The sequence below is a fragment of the Mobula birostris genome, chromosome 6 (assembly GCF_030028105.1).
Source record: "Mobula birostris isolate sMobBir1 chromosome 6, sMobBir1.hap1, whole genome shotgun sequence".
Taxonomy (NCBI): domain Eukaryota; kingdom Metazoa; phylum Chordata; class Chondrichthyes; order Myliobatiformes; family Myliobatidae; genus Mobula; species Mobula birostris.
The window spans coordinates 51,638,776-51,662,591 of NC_092375.1; the positions used below are offsets into that span (position 1 = coordinate 51,638,776).

Below are 23,816 nucleotides of genomic sequence, written 5' to 3' on the forward strand. Positions count from 1 at the left end.
ATCATTTTTCAAAGCACCATTAATCCGAAGAATATGAGACTTCTATGGAAAATCTGTTAATAAATTCTATTTCAAGAGTGACTCCTGCCCCCTCTCTGCCTAATATTATTGATAAATGATTTATAGATTAATCACAATGAGCTAAATATTGATGTGAGTGATGTGCTACACTTACGCTTGCACATTGACTTTTGACAAGGTGTTTTCCAGCCATGTGTAAAACCTAGCCTCTACAAAACAGCTGGAAACTTGGTGAACAGGGGAAGCAACTAGGGCTACAAAATTTTATGTACTTAGCCTATGTTTTGGGAATTGAAAGTGCTATAATGGTTCCAAAAGTGCAACCAATGCACATAATTGTATCGGTAGAATGTACACCATTTTCCATATTTGGAAGGCCATTAACAGTTATGTTGCATGCCTGATATATGCAGGATGTGCAGAATTGGTATTTTTAACCTCTTGCTTTGGCAGTCTGGGGTATCCAACTGCGTCAAGCAGGCTTAATTATGCCAGTGCCTAAGCTCTTAGATCCACAGCGATGAAGTACTTTGAGAGGCTGGTGATGAAATGTTATCAACTCCTGCCTAAGAGGTCACTTGGTTCCACTCTAATTTGCCTACCGTCACAACAGGTCAACAGCAGATGTCATTTCATTGTTGCTTCACTGTGTGCTTAGCCTCATCACTTTATACCTCAGATGGTGAGGCTAAGCAGGTCCAATGCCATATTTAAGTTTGCTGATGACACCACTGTTGAAGGCCAAATCAAAGGTGGTGACTAATCAGCATATAGGAGGGAGGCTGAAAAACTGGCTGAGTGGTGCCACAACAACAACCTCTCACTCAATGTCTGTGAAAGGAAGGAGCTGATTATAGACTACAGGAGGAGTAAACCAGAGGTCCGTGAGCCAGTCCTCATCAGAGGAATCAGAGGTGGAGAGGGTCAGCAACTTTAAATTCCTTGGAATTATCATTTCAGAGCATCTGTCCTGTGTTCAGCACTTAAGTGCCATCGTTCCTACTTTCTTAGAAGTTTGCGAAGATGCACCATGTCATCTAAAACTTTGACGTGTATGTGCAATGGAGAGTATATTGAATGGTTACATCACGGCCTGGTATGGAAAATCAATGTCCTTGAATGGGAAATCCTTCAAAAAGTAGTGGATATGGCCCAGTCCATCATGGGTAAAGTCTTCCCCACCACTGAGTGCATCTGCATGGAGCACTGTTGCAGGAAAGCAGCATCCATCAACAGAGACCCCCACCATCCAGGCCATGCTCTCTTCTCGCTGCTGCCATCAAGATGAAGGTACATGAGCCTTAGGACTCACACCATCTGGTTCAGGAAAAGTTATTACCCCCCAGCTATCAGGCTCTTTTGACAGAGGGGATAACTTCACTCAACTTCACTTACCCTAACACTGAACTGTTCTCATAACTTATGGACTCACTTTTAAGGATTCTTCTTCTCATGTTCTTGATATACAGTATATTGCTTGCTTATTTATTATTATTATTTTGCTTGTTTTTTTTCTTTGTATTTATTGTGAATGCCTGCAAGAAAATGAATCTCAGGATTGTATATGGTGACATTTCTGCACGTTGATAATAAACTTACTTTGAACTTAGAACGAATGTCAAGCAGAATGCAGTTGCAACTGTGATGCTAGTGATCCAACATTAATTTCAGTTTAAGCTGTGAGATAAGCTTGATGGAAGGAAATAATATTCAGCAAAAAGACAGAAATCCTCTTCTTTAAAAAGATCATTAGTACTTGTGGTTTTGTTACAGATTTTTTATGCAATATTGGCTTACTTCACAGAATCATCTCAGACCACAAGCAAAATCACTAGTTTTTATAAAGCTTTTGAATATTATAAGCTGCTTATTAAAACTGAAATGTGGTCAGGGAAGGTGTCCCAACTTCATAAGTGACCTAATTCCTTGAATTTTAGAATCCCTTATGTTGTCAAAATATTCAATAGGCAATAGACAATAGGTGCAGGAGTAGGCCATTCGACCCTTCGAGCCAGCACTGCCATTCACTGTGATCATGGCTGTTCATCCACAATCAGTACCCTGTTCCTGCTTTCTCCCCATATCCCTTGACTCCACTATCTTTAAGAGCTCTGTCTAACTCTTTCTTGAAAGAATCCAGAGAATTGGCCCCCCACTGCCTTCTGAGGCGGAGCATTCCATAGATCCACAACCCTCTGTGTGAAAAAGTTTTTCCTCAACTCCGTTCTAAATGGAGGAGGAGAAGATGGCGGTGCGATGGCAGCACGCGCGGCCTCTCCGGTGAATGATATCTGTAATCTGTCAAGTAGGGTACCGTGCACAATTCTGATTTGATTGTGACAGATGTGAGAGTACAGAGGAACATCTGGAGAAACTTCTGAAATGCCCGCTTCGCTGCCGCTGCTACTGTGTGGTAACCAGAATCTCCGGAGCAGAAGGCCCCGAATCCTCGGCTTTGCTTCTTTCAGCAGCTGGGGCGAGGTCGAAGGTGTTCGGGAGCTGTATCGGAGGGGCTGGTCGGAGGCTCGAAGTTTTCAGATGGATGGACTCAATGTCGGCTGTGATCGGCTGCTTCCAAGGCATCGGCAAGTTGGTGCCTGGAGGTTTATGGCAGGGAGTTTCTCCCTTTTGCTGCCTGCTATCGGGGACTCGGGAGTCGATCGACTCGAGGACTTTGAGACTTTTTTTTACCATGCCCATGGTTTGTTCGTCATCAAATTATGGTATTGCTTTGCACTGCTGTAACTATATGTTATAATTATGTGGTTTTGTCAGTGTTAGTCTTTGGTTTGTCCTGTTTCTCTGTGATATCACTCTGGAGAAACATTGTATCATTTCTTAATGCATATATGCATTCTAAATGACAATAAAAGAGGACTGAGTGTTCCCATAATCTAATCTAAATGGTCTACCCCTTATTCTTAAACTGTGGCCTCATGAGATAAAGTGACAAGGCTCATACATATAAATCTTTTAGTTCCAGTGAGTTTGTTGAATAAATGGCTTCGTGCACCTTAAAGAAATCTTTACATGTTATGTAATAAAAAGGTAACGTTTTGGAGCAGTGAAATCCTTTAACTCGTGCCCGCTTTATTGAATTACATTGATTGTGATGCTGGAGGCACAAAGGAACATTGTGGGAGAAAAAAGCACTGACACTAACTCAGAGTTTCTATGTTAAATGATGCTTGTGCAACAATCCTATTGTCTTCAGCCTCACAGAATTAAAATCTTAGTTTGATTTTAGATGATAAGAACTAGTTTTAGCTGAGACCATGTTGATACAATGGTCACTTAACTAGAAATTAATGTGCTAATAACATAAATTGATATTTTGTACCTCACGTCGTTATGTTGTCCTTTAAACTAAATGGAGAGCAACAGCATATGTGTGGACCCAGACCCTGCAGTTTCCTAACTGGAAGGTAGGGTTAAGAATTTCAAATACAGTCAAGGAGAATTTCTCATAATACTTCTACATTGAATTCCCTCAACATAAGAACTATTGCAAAAGTGACAGAAAACTGATTGGGACAAGATGCTTCCAACTCCACTTGAGCACAGTTCTTCGACATTCATCATTAGACCACACTGACCGTACACAAAACCTACTTCAGAGAATAGGATTTATAAAATCTCTATAGATATTAGGTCACAGTTTCTCCAAAACACTTAGAATATTTGGAAAAAAAGTAATCAGTACAGAATGACTTACTGATATGTTGTGGGATCTGTGGAACAAGATGAGCCATTAGGTTTTTTCACTGATCTTCTACTTTCCTTGCTTTGTCCCTGTGGGGTTGAATTAATTGTCTTTTCTTTAGGAATAATAATCTCAATTTTGTTCAAATCATCTGGTTGTGAATTAACAAATCTGTGCCCTGTGGAAGGATTCTCAGGATGGCTCCTCTCCAGTGTATTCCTATCATTTTCTTTGCTATCATTGCTAATACTCTGTGTAATTTGTTCACGAAAAGGCTTCCCTTTTGAATAATTATTCCGATGAGGTGTGTGAGTTCCATATTGATTACCAGTGTTTAAACCTGGTCTACTCTCATTTTTACTTTGAGGTAGGGTTATTGGATTTGATTTGGGTGTCCGACTGAAAAAACCTCCCAATTTCTGTAGAATTCCATCATCTGGTTGTTTCATATTATTTGATGTATTGTCTGGGTTTACAACAGTTTCATTAGCTTTTTGTTTTTCTTGAGATGAAGATGTCTCTTGATCGACAGAAGTTTGTAAACCCTAGAGGAAAGAAACAACACAACCTTATGTTCTAAGACTTTAAAATAAATTTAAACAGCAATTTCACCAAAACAGTAAAACAGAAATAATGATGCATTTTACCTTTGCCAGGTCAGAAAATAACATATTGGCAGTTTTGCCATCTGTTGGGCTCTCTGTGGTTTCCTTGTTCAAAGTCCTAGAGAAAAACATCGTAAGGCAAGCATAAAGCGTACTGTATATAATAAACAAAATAAAATGGCAAAATGTGGAATTTATTGAAAAAGATTGCAAGGGCATATTTTATATCAGTAAAATTGATGTAAATACATTGAAATGAATGTGCAGCAAATTACTGGGTCTGCTTATTAAAAGAGATTTAGTTTCACAGCTCCATTCACACTCGTTGTTTTCTTCAGAGTTGAAAATAGTCTTTATAAAATGTCTTTTCTGTGTGATCCTTGTTGAGTAAATGCTGGGAGGTTCCACACACAATCCTTTAGTCTCTTGGATCTGTGATTGCTTGCTTCTCCCTCCTACCTTCTAGAACCCCCAGAAGACTACCTCCACTCCAATGAAACATTCCCTTACAGATCATTCTTTAATCCTTTGCTAGGATTAAAATATTCCAATTGATCTATGTAACTTTAAATAAATAACAAGAAAGATGCTGCAAATGCACATTCATCATATTAGTTTAGAAGTTTCAGTCTGCACCTTTTTCATTGTCAAATATATTTTTGTCCATTTAGCACATTTTTATTTTAAATTGGTTTGACGTTTAGAGGGAACGTCATTGATGAAAATATCAATTAATTTTTTATGTCAAGAAATTGGGACACTGACAAAGTGATGTAACAGGAAACAAGAAAGGTCTTTTGAATCACCAACATGAGAAAATCTGCAGATGCTGGAAATCCAAAGGAACACATTAAAATGCTGGAGGAACTCAGCAGACCAGACAGGAAAAGAGCAAATAGTTGATGTTTCAGGCCGAGACCTTTTATCAGGACTGGAAAGGAAGGGGAGATGTCAGAATAAAAAGATGGGAGGAGGAGAGGAGGAAGAAGTACAAGATGGCACGTGATAGGTGAAACTGGGAGAGGGGGAGGGGTGGAGTAAAGAGCTGGGAAGTTGATTGGTGAGAGATAAAGAGAGCTGAAGAAGAGGGAATCTGATAAGAGAGGACGGGAGACCATGGAAGAAAGAAAGGGGGAGGAGCATCAGAGGGAGGTGATGGGCAGGTAAGAAGAGAAGGTGTGAGAGGGAAACAAGAGTGGGTAAAGGTGAAGGAGAAGAGGGGGCAATTATCAGAGGTTGAAGAAATCGATGTTCATGCCATCAGGTTGAAGGCTATCCAGATGGAATATAAGCTGTTCCTTCTCCTACCTGAGTATGGGTTCATCATGGCAGAAGAGGAGGCTATGGATTGACATGTCGGAATGGGAATGGAAAGTAGAATTGAAATGGGTGGCTTTTTGTGGCAGATGGAACGAAGGTGCTCAATGAAGTGGTCTCCCACTCTACGACAGTTCTCATCGATATACAGAAGGCCACACTGGGAGCACCAGATACAGTAGATGACCCCAACAGACTTACAAGTGAATTATCACCTCATCTAGAAGGACTGTTTGGGGCTTGAACGGTAGTGAGGAAGGAGGTGATGAGTGGGGAGGGAGTAGGGAGTCATGTAGAGAGAATCCCTGTGGAGTTATTTGCAAGATGCAGAGGCTTGTGGGGTGGCAGGTGAGGACAAGAGTGGGAGGATGGGGTGAGGGCAGACGTGCATGAAATGGAAGAGATGCAGGTGAGGGCAGAATTGACAGTGGAGGAAGGGAAGCACTTTTCTTTGAAGAAGGAGGACATCTCGGTTGCTCTGGAAAGAAAAGCCTCATCATGAGAGCAGATGCGGCAGAGATAGAGAAACTGAGGTCTTTTGAACATAGCCTTGGTAAAAATGTCCACGTTCTATCAAATTAGCTGTCATATCTAAATTGTCTACTGGTCTATTATGTGCGTGTACTATACTTGTGCCACTAAAATATTAGCCCATAAGACATAGGAGCAGAATTAGGCCATTTGGCCCATCATGTCTGCTCTGCCAATTAATCATGACTGATCCTTTCTTCCCTCCTCAACCCCACTCCCCGTAACGTTTGATGCTATGTCTAATCAAAAACCTATCAATCTCTGCCCTAAATACACCCAATGACCTGGCCTCCACAGCCTGTGGTAACAAATTCCATAAATTCACCTCCAGCGAAAGAATTTCTCAGTATCTCTGTTTTAAATGGAATTCCCTCTATCCTGAGGCTGTGCGCTCTTGTCCTAGATTCCCCCACCATTGGGAAACATTGTTTCCATATCTACTATGTATAGGCCTTTCAACATTTGTAAGGTTTCAATGAGATCCACATCCCCCCCCCCCATCCTTCTAAATTTCAGCGAGTACAGAGCTCATATGATAAACCTTTCATTCCTGGAATCATCCTTGTGAACCTCCTCTGGACCCTCTCCAATGCCAGCACATCTTTCCTTAGATAAGGAGTCCAAAACTGTTCACAATATGATGAGGCCTCACCAGTGCCTTATAAAGCCTCAGCACCACATCCCTACTCTTGTTTTCTAGACTTCTTGAAATGAATGCGAACATTGCATTTGCCTTCCTCACCACCGATTCAATCTGCAAGATAACTTTTAGGGTGTCCTGCACAAGGTCTCCCAAGTCTCTTCGCTTCTCAGATTTTTGGATATTTTCCCTGCTTAGAAAATAGTCAGAACATTTATTTCTTCTACCAAAGGACATGACCATGCATTTTCCAATATTGTATATCATTTTCCACTTTCCTGCTCATTCGTCTAATTGGTCTAAGCCCTTCTGCAGCCTTTCTGTTTCCTCAACACTAGCTGCCCCTCCACCAGACTTTGTATCATCTGCAAACTTGGCAACAAAGCCATTTATTTCATCATCTAATTCATTAATATGCAGCATAAAAAGCAGTCCCAACACTGACCTCTGCAGAATACCACTAGCCACTGGCAGCCAACCAGAATTGGATCCTTTTATAAACAAGAAAAAAATCTGCAGACTTTGGAAATTCAAGCAACACACACATAATGCTGGAGGAACTCAGAAGGCCAGGCAGCATCATGAAAAAGAGTGCAGTCGATGTATCGGGCTGAGACCCTTCAGCAGGACTTTAGAAAAAATGATGAAGAGTAGAGTTAAAAGGTGGGGGGAGAGGAGGACGAAACACAAGGTGATAGTTGAAACTGGGAGGAGGATGGATGAAGTAAAGAGCTGGGAAGTTGATTGGCAAAGGAGATAGAGGGTTGGAGAAGATGGAATATAATAGGAGAGGGCAGAAGACCATGGAAGAAAGAAAAGGGGGAAGGAGCACCAGAAGGAAGTGATGGACACACAAAGAAGTAAAGTGAGAGAGGGAAAAGGGGATGGGGAATGGTGAAGGGCAGGCAATTGTTAGAGGTTCCAGAAATCGATGTTCATGCCATTAGGTTGGAGGCTACCCAGATGGAATATAAGGTGTTGTTCCTCCAATCTGAGTGTGGCCTCATCGTGACAGCAGAGGAGGGCATGGATAGACAGATAGAATGGGAATGGGAGTAGGAAGTGAAATTAAAATGGGTGGCCACTGAGAGATCCTGCTCTTTCTGGCAGATGGAGCCTAGGTGCTTGGCGAAGCGGTCTCCTATTCTATGTCAGATCTCACTGATATACAGGAGGCCACAGCCGGAGAACCAGACATAGTATATGACCCCAACAGACTCAGAGGTGAAGAGTCGCCTCACCTGGAAGGACTGTTTAGGGCCCCGAATGGTAGTGAGGTGTAGCGGCAGGTGTAGTGCTTGCTCCGCTTGCATGGGTAAGTGCCAGGAGGGAGATCAGTGGGGAAGGACAAATGCACAAGGGAGTCGCATAGGGAACGATGCCCGCAGAAAGCAGAAAGTCGGGGGGGGGGGAGAGAAAGATATGCTTGGTGGGGGGATCCCGTTGGAGATGGCGGAATTTGCGGAGAATTAAGTGCTGGATGCGGAGGCTGGTGGGTGGTAGATGAGGACAATAGGAACTCTATCCCTGGTAGAGTGATGGGAGCATGGGGTAAGAGCAGACATGCATGAAATAGAAGAGATGTGGTTGAAGGCAGTGTTGAATGTGGAGGAAGGGAAGACCTTTTCTTTGAAGAAGGAGGACATGTCCTTTGTTCTAGAATGAAAAGCCTCATCCTGAGAGCAGATGTGGTGGAGGTGGAGGAATTGAAAGAAGGGGATGGCATTTTTACAAGTAACAGGATGGGAAGAGGTATAGTCCAGGTAGCTGTGAGAGTGGGTTTATAATAAACCGGTAGAGAAGCTGTCTCCAGAGATCAAGTCAGAGAGATAGAGAAAGGGGAGGGAGTTGTCGGAAATGGACCAGGTAAACTTGAGGGCAGAGTAGAAGTTGGAGACAAAGTGGAAGAGGTGGGGAACAGACAGGAGATTCTGTGAGCCTGATAGAGATACCCACATGTTGTGTTGCCTCCCAGGTGCCAGGGTATGGGATGTCTCAGATTGGGTCCAGAATATTCTGAAGGGAAAGAATGCACCCTCATGTTGTGAAGGAAGTCGTTGTGGAGATTGCGGAGGCATTAGCGATGATCTTTCAAAAGTTGATAGATCCTGGCATGGTTCTGGAGGAGTGGAAGATTGCAAATGTCACTCCGCTATTTAAGAAGGGGGCAAGGAAGCAAATAGGAAATTATAGACCTGTTAGCATGACATCGGTGGCTGGGAAGTTGTTGGAGTTGATTGTCAAGGATGAGGTTACGGAGTACCTGGAGGCATATGACAAGATAGGCAGAACTCAGCATGGTTCCCTTAAAGGAAAATCCTGCCTGACAAACCTATTATAATTTTTTGAGGAAATTACAAGTAGGCTAGACAAGGGAGATGTAGTGAATGTTGTATATTTAGATTTTCTGAAGGCCTTTGATAAGGTGCCACATATGAGGCTACTTAACAAGATAACAGCCCATGGAATTACGGGAAGGTTACATACGTGGGTAGTGCATTGGCTGATTAGCAGGAAACAGAGAGTGGGAATAAAGGGATACTATTCTGGTTGGCTGCCGGTTACCAGTGGTGTTCCACAGGGGTCTGTGTTGGGGCCGCTTCTTTTTACATTGTACATCAATGACTTGGATTATGGAATAGAGGGTTTTGTGGCTAAGTTTGCTGACGATACGAAGATAGGTGGAAGGGCCAGTAGTGCTGAGGAAACAGAGAGTCTGCAGAGAGACTTGGATAGATTGGAAGAATGGGCAAAGAAGTGGCAAATGAAATACAATGTTGGAAAGTGTATGGTTATGCACCTTGGCAGAAGAAATAAATGAGCAGACTATTATTTAAATGGGGAGAGAATTCAAAGTTCTGAGATGCAACGGAACTTGGGAGTCCTCATGCAGAATACACTTAAGGTTAACATCCAGGTTGAGTCAGTAGTGAAGAAGGCGAATGCAATGTTGGCATTCATTTCTAGAGGAATAGAGTATAGGAGCAGGGATGTGATGTTGAGGCTCTATAAGGCACTGGTGAGACCTCACTTGGAGTACTGTGGGCAGATTTGGTCTCCTTATTTAAGAAAGGATGTGCTGACCTTGGAGAGGGTACAGAGAAGATTTACTAGAATGATTCTGGGAATGAGAGGGTTAATATATGAGGAACGTTTGTCCGCTCTTGGACTATATTCCTTGGAGTTTAAAAGAATGAGGGGGGACCTCAAAGAAACATTTTGAATGTTGAAAGGCATGGACAGAGTGGATGTGGCAAAGTTGTTTCCCATGGTGGGGGAGTCTAGTACGAGAGGGCATGACTTAAGGGTTGAAGGGCGCCCATTCAGAACAGAGATGCAAAGAAATTTTTTTAGCCAGAGGGTGGTGAATCTATGGAATTTGTTGCCACGGGCGACAGTGGAGGCCAAGTCGTTGGGTGTATTTAAGGCAGAGATTGATAGGTATCTGAGTAGCCAGGGCACCAAAGGTTATGGTGAGAAGGCAGGGGAATGGGACTAAATGGGAGAATGGATCCGCTCAAGATAAAATGGCGGAGCAGACTCGATGGGCCGAATGGCTGATTTCTGTTCCTTGGTCTTATGGTCTTGTGGTAAGTTGATGAGGTCCGCATTGGTGCAGGAAGCAGCACCAATGCAGTCATCAATGTAGCATAGGAAAAGTGGGGGATGGCCTCTAGTATAGACTTGGACCCTAGACTGTTCCAATGTAGCCGACAAAAAGGCAAGTATAGCAGGGACCTATACGAGTGCCCATGGCTACACCTTTTGTTTGAAGGAAATGGGAGGAGACAAAGGAGAAATGATTAAGAATGAGGACAAGTTCTGCTAGATGATGGAGAGTGATGGTGGAGGGAAGGTGGTTGAGCTGGTGTCCAGAAAGAAATGCAGAGCTTTGAGGCCTTCCGGGTGGGGGATGGAAATGTAGAGGGACGGGATATCCATTGTGAAAATGAGATATGGGAGCCAGGGAACTTGAATTATTGAAAAGATCTAGAGCATGTGAAGTATCACATATGTCGGTAGGAAGGGACTGAACTAGGGGGATAAAACAGAGTCAAGGTATACAGATATGAGTTCAGTGGGTTAAGAACAAGCTGAAACTATGGTTCTACCTCAAATTCCAACAGTTTTGTCAGGCAAGAAAATCATACTGGTTTTGTCCTATCTTGTTCTGTGTCACCAAGTACTCCATATCCTTATCCTTAACATTGACTCCAACATCTTCCCAACCACTGAGGTCAGGCTAGCTGGTCTATAATTTCCTTGCTGCTACCTCCCTCCTTTCTTAAAGAGTGGAGAAACATTTGCAATTTTCCAGTCCTCCAGAACCATGCCAGAGTCCAATGATTCTTGCAAGATCATTACCAACCCCGCCACAATCTTTACCGCTACCTCTTTCAGAATCCTAGGGTGCAGTTCATCTGGTCCAGGTGACTCATGCATCTTTACGTATTTCAGCTCACTTCTCATCCCTCACACCCTTCAACACCTGGCACTCTGCTGGTGTCGTCCACTGTGACGATTGATGTAAAATAATGAGGGATTCTTCTTGTCCCCCATTATTATTTCTCCAGCCTCATTTCCTAGCGGTCCTATATCCACTATCATCTCTCTTTATATTAAAAGTATATTAAATCTTAAAAAAGGTTAATTTGAAATTGCAGTAAGAATTATGCAAGTAATGCATACAGAGGTCAGCCATATTTCTACAGATCTAAATCATAAAACAATGAACAAACGATTGTGCATAAAGAACAATGCACCAGGGATTGTGCATGGAGGCATAAGCCATCATATTGGCTATTGCGCAAAAAGTCTCTGAAAGTCTCAGGCTAAAATATCATAGGGCCAAATTTTTATTACAGCTTTGCTGAAGCTGAGAAACCCAATGAAGTAAAGCTGTAACAACTTTGTGTTACCTTTCAAGTGATGCTGATTGGAATTGCTAAATGTGCTCTTGTAGCTTTTTTCTTGGTGTTTATTTAAAATTACACTGATCAATTGGAATATTTTCTCTATATCATATTTTACTTTCTTGATTTGTAATTTTAAGTTAAGTTTTAAGTGTTGTGTTATTATTTGGTTAAAATAGTTAACAGAGGAAATCTCTCTCAATGATAAAACCCTAAAGAATGAAACAGGGTGTGTCAACAATGTGATGCATTGCTTGAATGATGATTCAACAATATGATTAAAAGCCTTCACTGTCTTCTCTCATTGAGACCAGTGATCACAAGAATGTAGCCTTGCTGGATTTGCACAGATAATTACAAAGTTTACCTTGTCACCACAGAAAGTAAATCAAATGACGTTTACTAATACAGGGTAGAAAATCTCTGAATGATTCCCCTATTTCTAACATAAATGGTGGATACACTGTAGGGATATTTCTTCCAGCTTTTAATTCAGTTTTCAGTACATGTTACTACAGATGAATGGAAAAACTCTTATGGAAACCAAAACCCAACATGTGATCATAAAATATAATTAAATGGTTTTAAACATAATCTTGAATGGCATTCTTATACGTTTGTACCCCAGAGCTTTATGTAAACAAGATACCTAGTTGAAAAGACCTGCACCATAAAATGCCTTGGATTGTTATTGCTCATAAAGATGCCTCTTTTACAGGTATCACTTTTGTTTTGAATTCTGGAATCAAATTTCTAACTTAAATCTATATGGAGCTATAAATATATCACCTGGGTAAAACATTAAATTGAAACTGAATTTGTTCTCTTGAGTGGATGCAAAGATGATATGGCACTATTTTGACAATGGCCAGGGGAAATGATTTCCTGTGTTTGGTCAATATTTACCCACAAACATCACCAAAACTAATTGTGTTTTTTGTGGGAACTTGTTGTGTACAATTTGCTTGTCATGTTTCTTACAGTCCAATAATGACTATACCTTGAAAGTATTTCATTGGTTTCAAAAGCGGTACTTTGTAATCATGAAGGATGCTTAATAAATGGTAGCATTTTTTCTCCCTATAAGTACCAAGTCACAGTGTAGACTCAGCAGGGGATTCTTTTTTCTTTAGTTGACGTGCAATCAATTTTATATATGTATGATGGCATCAAGGTTCATAAATTCTATTGCGACGAAAGCACTTTCATGATTTTGAAACAAGCAAAGAGCCATTATGTATTCCACCATTCCTGCTGAATTGCAACTGTTGGATACAAGAAAAAGATTTTTCTTTTTTTGCACGTTATATTTCCATGTCTATCATCTATTGCTCTAAAGTGGTTCAGGATTTATGAAAGACCTTAAATGAAAGTTAAAGAACTGCATCCAAATGACGACCTTCGCTGCAAATGCCAACAACCTGCCGAGAGAATATTGTTGAATGATCAATGATTCAAACAACCTGCAGACCAATGATTCAAACAACTGCAAGGAATTCTCCTTCCGAGAACTTGCATTGAATTGACTTTATTACTTACATGCTTCACACACATGTAAAAATCTTTACGTTACATCTCCGTCTAAGTGTGCAATGTGCAATTTATAGTAATTTATAATAAATAGTATGTACAATAGGATAGCCAATATAACATAGAAATACAGTTGTGTCAGCATGAGTTAAGCAGTCTGATGGCCTGATGGAAGAAGCTGTCCCAGAGCCTGTTGGTCCTGGCTTTTGTGCTACGGTACGGTTCCCAGATGGTAGTAGCTGGAACAGTTTGTGGTTGGGGTGATTCTGATCCCCAATGATCCTTCAGGCACTTTTTACACACCTGTCTTTGTAAATGTCCTGAGTAGTAGGAAGTTCACATCTACAGATGTGCTGGGCTGTCTACACCACTCTCTGCAGAGTCCTGTGATTGAGTGAAGTACAGTTCCCATACCAGGCAGTGATGCAGCCAGTCAGGATGCTCTCAATTGTGCCCCTGTAGGAAGTTATTAGAGTTTGGGGGCCAAACTAACCTTCTTTAACTGCCTGATGTGAAAGAGACGCTGTTGTGCCTTTTTCACCACACAGCCGGTATGTACAGACCACGTGAGATCCTCGGTGATGTTTATGCTGAGGAACTTAAAGCTGTTCACCCTCTCAACCCCAGATCCATTGATGTACATTGGGTTAGCCTGTCTCCATTCCTCCTATAGTCCACAACCAGCTCCTTTGTTTTTGCGACATTGAAGGCGAGGTTGTTTTCTAGATACCATTATGTCGGGGTGATGACCTCACTGTAGGCTGCCCCCTTATTATTTGAGATTAGGCCAATCAGTGTAGTGTCATCAGCAAATTTAATTAGCAGATTGGAGTTGTGCGTATACAGAGACAAAAGGAGGGGGCATAAATGCAAATTTCTATGCCATTTCCACAAAGTTCAATGAGATTCTACTGGCAGACAAATTTGTGGCCTCCTAAATTGTTTAGGTGAGGTAAATACAAGCTTGAGGAACAGCACAATGCATTTCATTGTCCACCTTACACCTTAATATCCTGATGAAGGGTCTCAGCTCGAAACGTTGACTGTTTACTTTTTTCCCCTGAATGCTGCCTAGCTGACTGATTTCCTCCAGCATTTTGTGTGTGTGTGTGTTGCTTGGATTTCCAGCATCTGCAGATTTCTCTTGTCCATAATATCAGAATATAACTTATCCCCATGGCAACATTGTCCCCACTCTGTCAGTGATTTCCCCTTGCTCCCATAAAAGCCTCCCCACACTCTCTACAACAAAATTTTTTTGTTTTCTCGTCCCCCCCATTATTATGGAAGATCTTTAATCTGAAATGTTATCTGATTCTTTTTCTACGGAAACTGCCTGACCTGCTGTGTGGCATAGGGTCATACAGTTATACACATCGTGAAAAACAAATCTTTTGGTCCTACAACCAATATCATCAAAGAAAGGACAGTAAGCACATGGGAATACTATCACCTGCACCTTCCCCACTACTCTGTGCACATTGTAACCCAAAACTATATGACTACTCCTTCTTTGTCATGGAGTCCACATCCTGGAATTCCATACCTAACAACATGGTCGGAACATCTCCACCAGGAGGGCTGCAGGGGTTCAAGGGCAGCTAGGGTGACAATATATGCTAGAATAAAATTAGATTGTCATCTCTCACTCGGATGACATTTTCCTGGCCCACTAATCTACCGGGCTTTGTTACTTCCATATAAATGGCTTCTCTCACTAATTCTTGTACGGCATCAGCACAGACTTGTCCCTTGTCCCTCTCGTGACCTTTCCCCGTAGACCTTTATTCACAGGCTGTTTTCTCGCCTTTCATTCCGTTTCTGCCTTTATATGGGGGTGTATGTAACTTTTGAGGACGCCGATTACCCTTAACTAAAACTTAATAGGAAACAGATCTTAATAATGATAATAAGAAACTCCTTGTATCTCTCCACTGACGATGACTAGTGCCCCGCAGTAACAGCCGACCATCAGTCCTGGGACTTACCCGTCAATGCCGTGTGCGTTTTTCGCTGGGTTTCCTTCCTCGGGAGATTTATTCGAGGAGAATATGTTGGATAAGTTTTTTGCGATGCCCCCCTGCCAGGCACTTGGCACTTTAAACGCATTCATTCTATCCCGACCGACGGAGGGAGCGGTGCACCCCACACTGAAGAGGGAACCCTTCACTGAAACCGAGCGAGGTTGGACTGGTTCGACTTGAACAACTGGACTGACAGAAACAATCAAAATAGCGGAGGAGGAGTCTTCTTATTCAAATAGTTTCTTTGATAGGTAGAGCTAACTATTAAAAAAGGATGTAGTAACTGAATTTTTCAATACGAGACGGCAAATTTCACATCTTAACTCCTGTCCACTATCCTCCATTATTCCAAGAGGCAGAGAAAACCGACCTTATTCTTCAATGACATTTAAAAATAAATTATGATTAAAGTCTTTTTACAAAACAGCAACATAGTCAAGGTTATCTTCACTCAACAGGAAACCTTTCTGGAATTTGTTGCTGACACGTATATTCATTCAGATGGCATCTCAGGACTAAGAGCTGCCGAGAATGGTCTAACAATAACCCTTGTCCATTTAAACGTGAATCACAGTAACCAATTTTGAACGGAGGAGGAAGAAAAATGACGTTACTAGCCCGATGACCGATTTTTGGTCAAAGAATAAATATAGAATCTGAAGAATTAGTTACCTGAAGGAGGCAGTTGGGACTGAAGTTAGGAATCCCTTCTGAGAGATCAGCATTAACAGCATTTCTTCAGGACGTTCCAGGTACTAAACCGAGACTTGAACCATACACCTGATTCAGTGAGGTTGTCGGCAAGTTAACACCTGAGAATAGTGACAGCTCATCAGGCAAAATTAAATGTACAATGACCATAATCCAGTACCACACATAGTGGAAAAACTGTAGTTTCATCTCTACAAGGCATTAATTGAAGAAATTGTTGAGGGAAAGATCAAAAAAGTCTTTTCTCTCTGTCTCTGCTTTTGCTGTCTCACTTGGATTATCTACTGGACAGATTTTTCCTCTCTGATTGCCTTCTGATTTGTATTATGTGTTTTGACTCATAAAATGCTGAAGACCAACCTTTCCAGAATACGTGCTCCATGTAAAACAAAATCATCTAACACCTGCTGAAAACAGCATTTTCATCTGCATGCTGAAGGGTCTCTGCCTGAACATACATAGATTCCCCTCCTTAGATGCCGCCTGACTTACTTAATTCCTTCAGCACTTTGTGAGTGTTCCTCAAAATTTCCAGCATCTGCAGAATCTCTTGTGTTCATTAAGTTTTAATTCTTTAAACAGTATGTTTTTATGTAATGCTTTTTATAAGATTTGATACAGTACAGAAAATAAAAGTGTGTGTGTGTGTGTGTGGGGGGGGGGGGGGGGTAAATGTTGCCCTTAATAGTAAAAGGGATAAAGTACAAACATTTGGAAGCCTCTTCAGATCTGTTCAGGGCATTGCTGAGCTCACACCTCTAGAATTTTTGGTCTCCTTATTTAAGGAGGAATATGCTTAGGTTGGAGGAAGCTCAGAAAAATTGGTAAATGATTTCTGGAATAATGGTGTTGACTTTATGAAGAAAGTTGAGCAGATTGGGATTACATTGATTTTAGTTTAGAAGAATGAAGTGTGATGTTATTGAAGTACAAGACTTGGCAATTTGATGCTGAAAGGATTTTATTCTTCACAGTATCTAGAACTGAATGGATACACTTGGAGAAAGGGCTGCCTCAATCAAGATGCTGATGAAAGTTTCTTCTCTGAAGGCTCTGCATCTTTGGTTTTCTTTACTTGAAAGAGGAAGCTCAATCATTAAACATATCAATATCTGAGGCAACGGACTTTTGATGTACAAGGGAGTTGAGAGATATTGGGAAAAGGCAGAGAAACAGAGAACAGGCCAAGTCAGGATTAGTTGTAACCTTATTTAATATTGGAACAGGTATGAGAAGCCACATGCTCTTATCCTGTTACTACTTCTTTTGTTCTTAATATATAATATAAAACAAAGTTGATCAATTGGATGAATTAAACTCAAAAGAGGCATCACAGGAAGAATGTATAGGTTTCAGCAGAGCTTGTGGAAAATAAGGACTTCAGCTTTAACTTTGGACTTGTGTAGGGTGAGAAAATGAGTGGTGGGGTTGGGAGTTGTGGATGTATGAGAAGATTGCAAGTTACTGTATTATTACTATAAAGTAGTCATGATAACCTGGAATCTGCCCTACCTGCTAAGTCCACTCTTACATGGAGATCTTCCAGCAGTAGTTAATCCACAAAGCTGATTTAATGTCAAGCCACTACCCACGGAAATGCTTTGTCAAGGTAGCTAGGCCATTTTCCCAGATGACAAAGCTGATAAAGATTATTTAAAAAAATAGAAACATACTAAGTATTTTAAAATGTTAGAAGACACTAAAACATTGAAATTCATTTAACTTAATTTAATAGATTATCCATCTTCCTGGTAGCATTACTTTACGATGAATGGAAGCACTGAATCTGTCACTATTTAAAAAGGAGTCTCCCTTTTAGGATGTGGGGAGAAATCTTTTCAGAAGGGCACATAGGGCAGTGAATCCAGACTGAGTATTTTTAAGGCAAAGTCATAATATACAATGCTACATACTATCTGTGCAAGTTTTAAACACTAGGGGGAAGAAGAGAGCAAAAGGAGATTTCACTAACTGATTCTGTGGGGAGGAGAAATTGAAAAGACAGGCAGGATCAAAGTGGAGGCCACTGGAGGGGGTGGGGTTGGGGAAGAGCTTAACTAGCATCACATCTAATAACAATACAAAGCTCACTAATGAGTGCCAAATTACAATGAAATTAACCATTTTTACCTTAATGTCTCTTTATTTGCACTGTCAAAGTTCAAAGTAAATTTATTATCAAAATGCATATATGTCACCATATACTATCCTGAAATTCATTTTTTTGTCTGCATTTATAATAAACATGAAGAAACACAATATAATCAATGAAAAACTACAAAGATGGACAAACAACCAACGTGCAAAAGACAACAAACTGCAAATACAAAGAGAGAAAAAAATGAACAGTAAATATAGAGAACATGTATTGTAGAGTCCTTGAAAGTGAGTCCATAGTTTTAGAAGCAGTTCATTGCTGAGATGTGAAGTTGAGTGAAGTTATCCCCTCTGATCTAGGAGCCTGATGGTTGAGGGGAAAAACTCTGTTCCCGAACCTGGCGATGTGGAACCTGAGGCTCCGGTAGCTCTTTCCTCATGGCAACAGCAAGATGAGAGAATAGCTTTGATGATAGATACTACTTTCCTGTGACAGCACTCCTTGTAGATGTGCTCAGTGGTGGGGATGGCTTTACCTATGATGGACTGGGATGTATCCACTATACTTTGTGGTCTTTCTCATTCAAGAACATTAGTGTTTTCACACCAAGACGTGATGCAACATGTTAAAATACTGCCTACTGTGCATGTATAGAAGTTTGTCAGTTTTCCATCAATGAACTGTTCCCACAAACTATGGACTTACTTTCAGGGACTTTTCATCTCATGTTCTCAATATTTATTGGATTTACTGAGTATGCCCGCAAGAAAATGAATCTCAGAGTTGTATATGGTGAGATATAGTGCCTTGAAAAAGTATTCAGCCCCAATCCCTTTGTTCACATAAATGGGTATACCAAGCAGGGATTTTGATAACTTTAATTGAGAATTTTTATTTGTGAATCACATGCTCCTTTTTTCACAGTAGAGCCCCCCCCCCCAAAAAACAGGGCAAATTGTAGAGGATGAAAATCTAAAAATTCAAAAACTGTTATGTCAGCAGTTCAAAAGTACTCATCTCCCTTTGTTCAGCAATTACCTGACTCACCTCTCACAGCTATTACAGCCAGTAGTAGTAGTTCTCATCTTTTTTTCTCCTGCCCTGATGAAGGGTTTTTGCTGGAAACGTTGACTGTACTCTTTTTCATAGATGCTGCCCAGCCTGCTGAGTTTCTTCAGCATTTTGTGTGTGTTGACAGCCAGTAGTCTTTTTGGATAAGTCTCTATTAGCTTTGCTCAATGAGATTGATCAAGATCTGGCCATTACTCCTTGCAAAATTGCTCAACCTGTGTTGTTGGGGAGCAGAGGTGGACAACAATCTTGAGGTCTTCCCAGAGATGTTCGATCAGGTTACGGTCAGAACTCTGACTGGGCCACTCAAGGACATCAAATGTCTTCATTTGAAGCTACTCCATGGTTGCTCTGGCAATGTGCTTGGGGTCACTGTCCTGCTGAAAGATGAACTTCCTCCCCAGTTTAAACTTTCTGGCAGAGGCTGGCAGGTTTTTACCCACAATCTCTCTGTATTTAGCAGTGTTCATCTTCCCATCAATCCTGACTAGATGACCAGTCTCTCCTACTGAAAAGCATCCCCATAGCATGATGCTACCTACACCATACGTTACTGTAGTGGTGGTATCACCTGGCTGATGTACAGTAATAGATTTATGCCACATGTACCACTAAGAATTAGGTCAAAAAGTTCCACTTAAGTCTCATACAACCACAAGACCCTCTTCCAGATCTTTATAGTATCTTCTAAGTGAGGCTTTGTAAAGTCTTTATGGGCAAAGACTTTTTAAAGTGGTAAATGTTATGTAAATCCAATACTGTGAATCAGCCAGGTAACAATGGCAGGTGGAAATTAATGCTGCTAAGTGTGAGGTGGTGCACTTTGGGACAACCAAGCAGGGAGAATAAACACAAGTGAATGGTAGGGCTCTGAGATATGCAGTAGAACAAAAGGGACCCAGGAATGTAGACCTATAATTCCTTGAAAGTAGCATCACAGGTAGATAAGATCATAAAGAGAGTTTTTGGCACATTGACCTTCATAACAGGGCACTGAGTGCAGGAGTTAGAATATTATGTTGAAATTGTGTATGATATTGATGAGGCCAAATTTGGAATATTATGTGCAGTTCTGGTCATGATAGACAGATTTATCAACAAGCTTGAAGGAGTGCATAAAAAATACAAAAATGCTGCTGGGACCTGAGCTATAGGGAAAAATTGAGTAGGTTAGGAGTCCTAACCTATTTGGCCTCATCAGTATCATAGAACTTTATTTCCTGGAGCACAGGAGAATGAGACAAGATTTATAGAGGTATTCAAAATTATGCAGGGTATATGCAGGGTGAATGTATTTTCCCCTCAGGTTGGGTAAGAATAGAAATAGAGACTCTAGGTTTAGGATGAAAGGTAAATTATTTAAGGGGAACTTCTTTACTTAAGTGGTGGTGCGAATTTGAAATGCGTTGCTAGCAGTAGTGGTAGGTGTGGGTTCAGATGTAACATTTAAGAGAGATTTGGATAGGTACATAGATAAGATGGGTTTGGAGGGCTATGGTCTGGCTGTAGGTAGATGTGACTAAGCAGAAGATCAGACCGGCATGAAATACATAGACCAAACGGCCTAATTCTACGCTGTAGTGCTCCATGATTCTCTGAGGAGGATCTGCTTTTCCCAGATATTGGTGAATCTGTGGAATTCTCTGCAGGGAAGCAATAGAAGTTACCTTGTTAAATATATTTAAGACACATAGATTTTTGCATCGTAGGGGAATTAAAGATTATGGGAAAATGGCAGGTGAGTGGACAAGTCCACGGCCAATTCAGCCATAATCTTAAGGAATGATCTTAAGAAACAGGTTCAGCAGGCCAGTTGCCCTACTCCTGCTCCTATTTCTTATGTTCTTATGTAATACATGGAAAGTTTGAAAAAAAAATTTTTGTGATAAGTATAAAACTTATACTTGTTGGCAGCTTGGAAGGTGATCACTTCACATTAAGACAAAGTGTTCCAATGATTCTTGTTTTGTCATAGCATGTTGAATCGATCTGTGTCAGAGCATTTCTGAATCTGGAACTTTGCCCTTGCATCTTATTCTTTTTGATCTTCTGAGGCAGCTTAGAAAGACATGGTTACATTTTTTATGACAATAAGTATATATTATTCTTTACTTACATACTTAGCATTTAAATTGATACATCTTCAGTCTAGGTTATTTCTCATCTCGCAAAGGCTCTTCATGTTTTAGTATTCCTATCTGCATTCTTTGTTAATAGTGATATTGATCAATAGGGTGCTTTCTAGCTAGGCACTTGTCTGCTATCTACATCAGATGGTCAATAGATATACGAGCGGTGATTGATAAGTTCGTGGCCTAAGGTAGAAGAAGTCAATTTTAGAAAACCTAGCACATTTATTTTTCCTACATTTACACACTTAGTCCAGCAGTTGTGGAGCACACGGATCCCTTCTTTGCAGAAGTTAGCATCTTGGACCTCCAGAAGTGGTCCACAGCATGGGGTGATTGATAAGTTCGTGGCCTAAGGTAGACGATAATGAGGAGAAACTTCAAACTTCCTGCATTTTCACTCGGAGTTGATCTGCACGTGCATGTAACGAGAGCTGTATAACTCATCTCCTTCTACCTTAGGCCACAAACTTATCAATCACCCCTGCTGTGGACCACCTGGAGGTCCAAAATGCTCTCCTTACCTGCACGAGCAGTTCAACTCTTTCAGTGATAATGCAGAAAGTTTTAAGTTAATAACTGATCTCCTTCTACCTTGGGCCATGAACTTATCAATTACCCCTGCTGTGAACCACTTCTACAAAGAAGGGATGCATATGCTCCACAACCGGGGGACTAAGTGTGTACATGTAGGAGGAGACTATGTTGAAAAATAAATGTGCTAGGTTTTCTAAAATGGACTCCTTCTACCTTGGGCCACGAACTTATCAATCACCCCTCGTAATGGGTAGGACACCATATCAGCTTTCTAGAAAGATTTCTAAAGTTGCACAAAGCTATGCTCATTGGTATATTACAGCTCAAAATATTCAACGTGTACTCACAAGAATTATTTGTTGGCATGGTCCAAAACATGTGTTTTTTGGGTGGCAATTAGTCATTTAGTTTGCTTGGGAATGATGAGGTAATAGATTAACGGTGGACAATGGAGGATAATAAGGCACATAGGGTTATTCATGAAACTGTCAAGGAAAGAAGAGTTACTTTCTTGTTATATGGCCAAAACGTTTTCAGATAGCTTCACAGCAATTAGGGCATCTCGTGCATGAATGTGGGCTGCTGCTCTGGACTATTTATCTGATGTAATTTCTGCCTTGCTACTACCATATTGGTCAATGCATATCTTCTAGATGCCAGTACCTTACCATTGGATGGGTGTTTTTGGTTAAACTTCTCCTGAGCCTCATTAGTTTGTTTCCTCAATAGAACTGACTGTTTTAATTAGGTACTCTCTGTTTAAGGAAGAGTCTATTAGCTTGGAGGTGAGAGTTGATCATGGGTAGACTGATAAAGAATGAATGAATTGTGCTTTATTCCTGGAACCCTGCACATGCCCGCATTAAAGTTGGGTACAGTGAAGCTAACATAAAGGGAGTGAAATAATTTGATTAATGAATACTCATGGCTGATATGAAGGCACTTTGTGAATGATGTGCACATAATCTCTATTGCACCATACCTAACTGTTGGAAAAAAACACACAGCTGATTGCACACTAATTCTAACTAGCTTTAATGTCAAAGGAACCCATCACCTTCACTAATGAATTTAATGATCAGCACACGGTGGTGTATTCCATATTCTTTGAGTCATTTCCATACTTCTACCCCTTTTCTAGCATTGCAAGTTCCTTTCTACTAGTCAAATATTAATAATCTGCATTATAGATTACCTCTAGGATGTAGTCCTACTGTGTAAATACTGTAAGTGTCAAAGATTTATTGGCTTTACTGTACTCTAACATATGTAACGTACTAAACATGGAGGCTCCCTGGAAGCACCGGCTTTACAAATCTGAAATCATGGATCTTTAAGCAGTTAATACAAGCTTCTTTTGGGGTGTATGGGGAGTCAGGGAGGGGTAGCACCTTTGGTAGGGGAACACGTCGCATCCTTTTCAAGGCGGTTAGTCCACTTTTGGTCCCCTCCTGGCACTCAGCTCTCACCTGTGGCTCCTCGTAGATGTTTGCATGTGACAGCGGCCACACCCCGGGCAACGGCTTCGACAAGCCGGCTTAACCAGATGAGGGTAGCCGACGGGTCTCAAACCCTCGTTGAGATCGGGAGATGTTTATCCTGCATGCAAAGATAGGCTCCGGCGGATTGAGCGGACAAGCCCAATGGAAGGTCCAACGATCAAGAAGACAGTCTCTGCAAGCGTCGTGGAACGTGTAGAGCATGACAAAACACAGAAGACATCCTGGTCATCCACTGCGCCTAGTCTCATCTCCAGCTGTCCCGACTCTTGTCTTGCCACTGGATCCAGATGGGAACTGGGAAGAGAGAGTGAGGCTGACGCTGCGCAACTCTCTCTCACTTAAATCCAAATCAAACGCTAGTCTTGACACCATAAACAGTGTTGAGGTCTTCATCAATGGAACGGTGGACGAACCTACAAGCTTTTTCAGTGGACACCAGAAACCTTTAAAAACTCCACTGTTTAAGCTGCAAACTGGCAAATAA

The 23,816-nt window shown here is 41.2% G+C and overlaps 1 protein-coding gene across 1 annotated transcript in view; it reads right to left on the minus strand.

Annotated features, from left to right (window-relative positions):
* Positions 1 to 15,411, minus strand: part of LOC140198684 (uncharacterized) — a 75,999-nt gene extending 60,588 nt beyond the window's left edge. Inside the window, exons 1-3 of the mRNA XM_072259704.1 lie at positions 15,249 to 15,411; positions 4,372 to 4,447; positions 3,737 to 4,269 (exon numbers count right to left, since the gene is read on the minus strand). Of these exons, the coding sequence (XP_072115805.1) occupies positions 3,737 to 4,269; positions 4,372 to 4,447; positions 15,249 to 15,373 (734 nt within the window). The 5' untranslated portion in view covers positions 15,374 to 15,411. The remainder of the gene's footprint in view (positions 1 to 3,736; positions 4,270 to 4,371; positions 4,448 to 15,248) is intronic.
* Between the last annotated feature and the right edge of the window lie 8,405 nt (positions 15,412 to 23,816).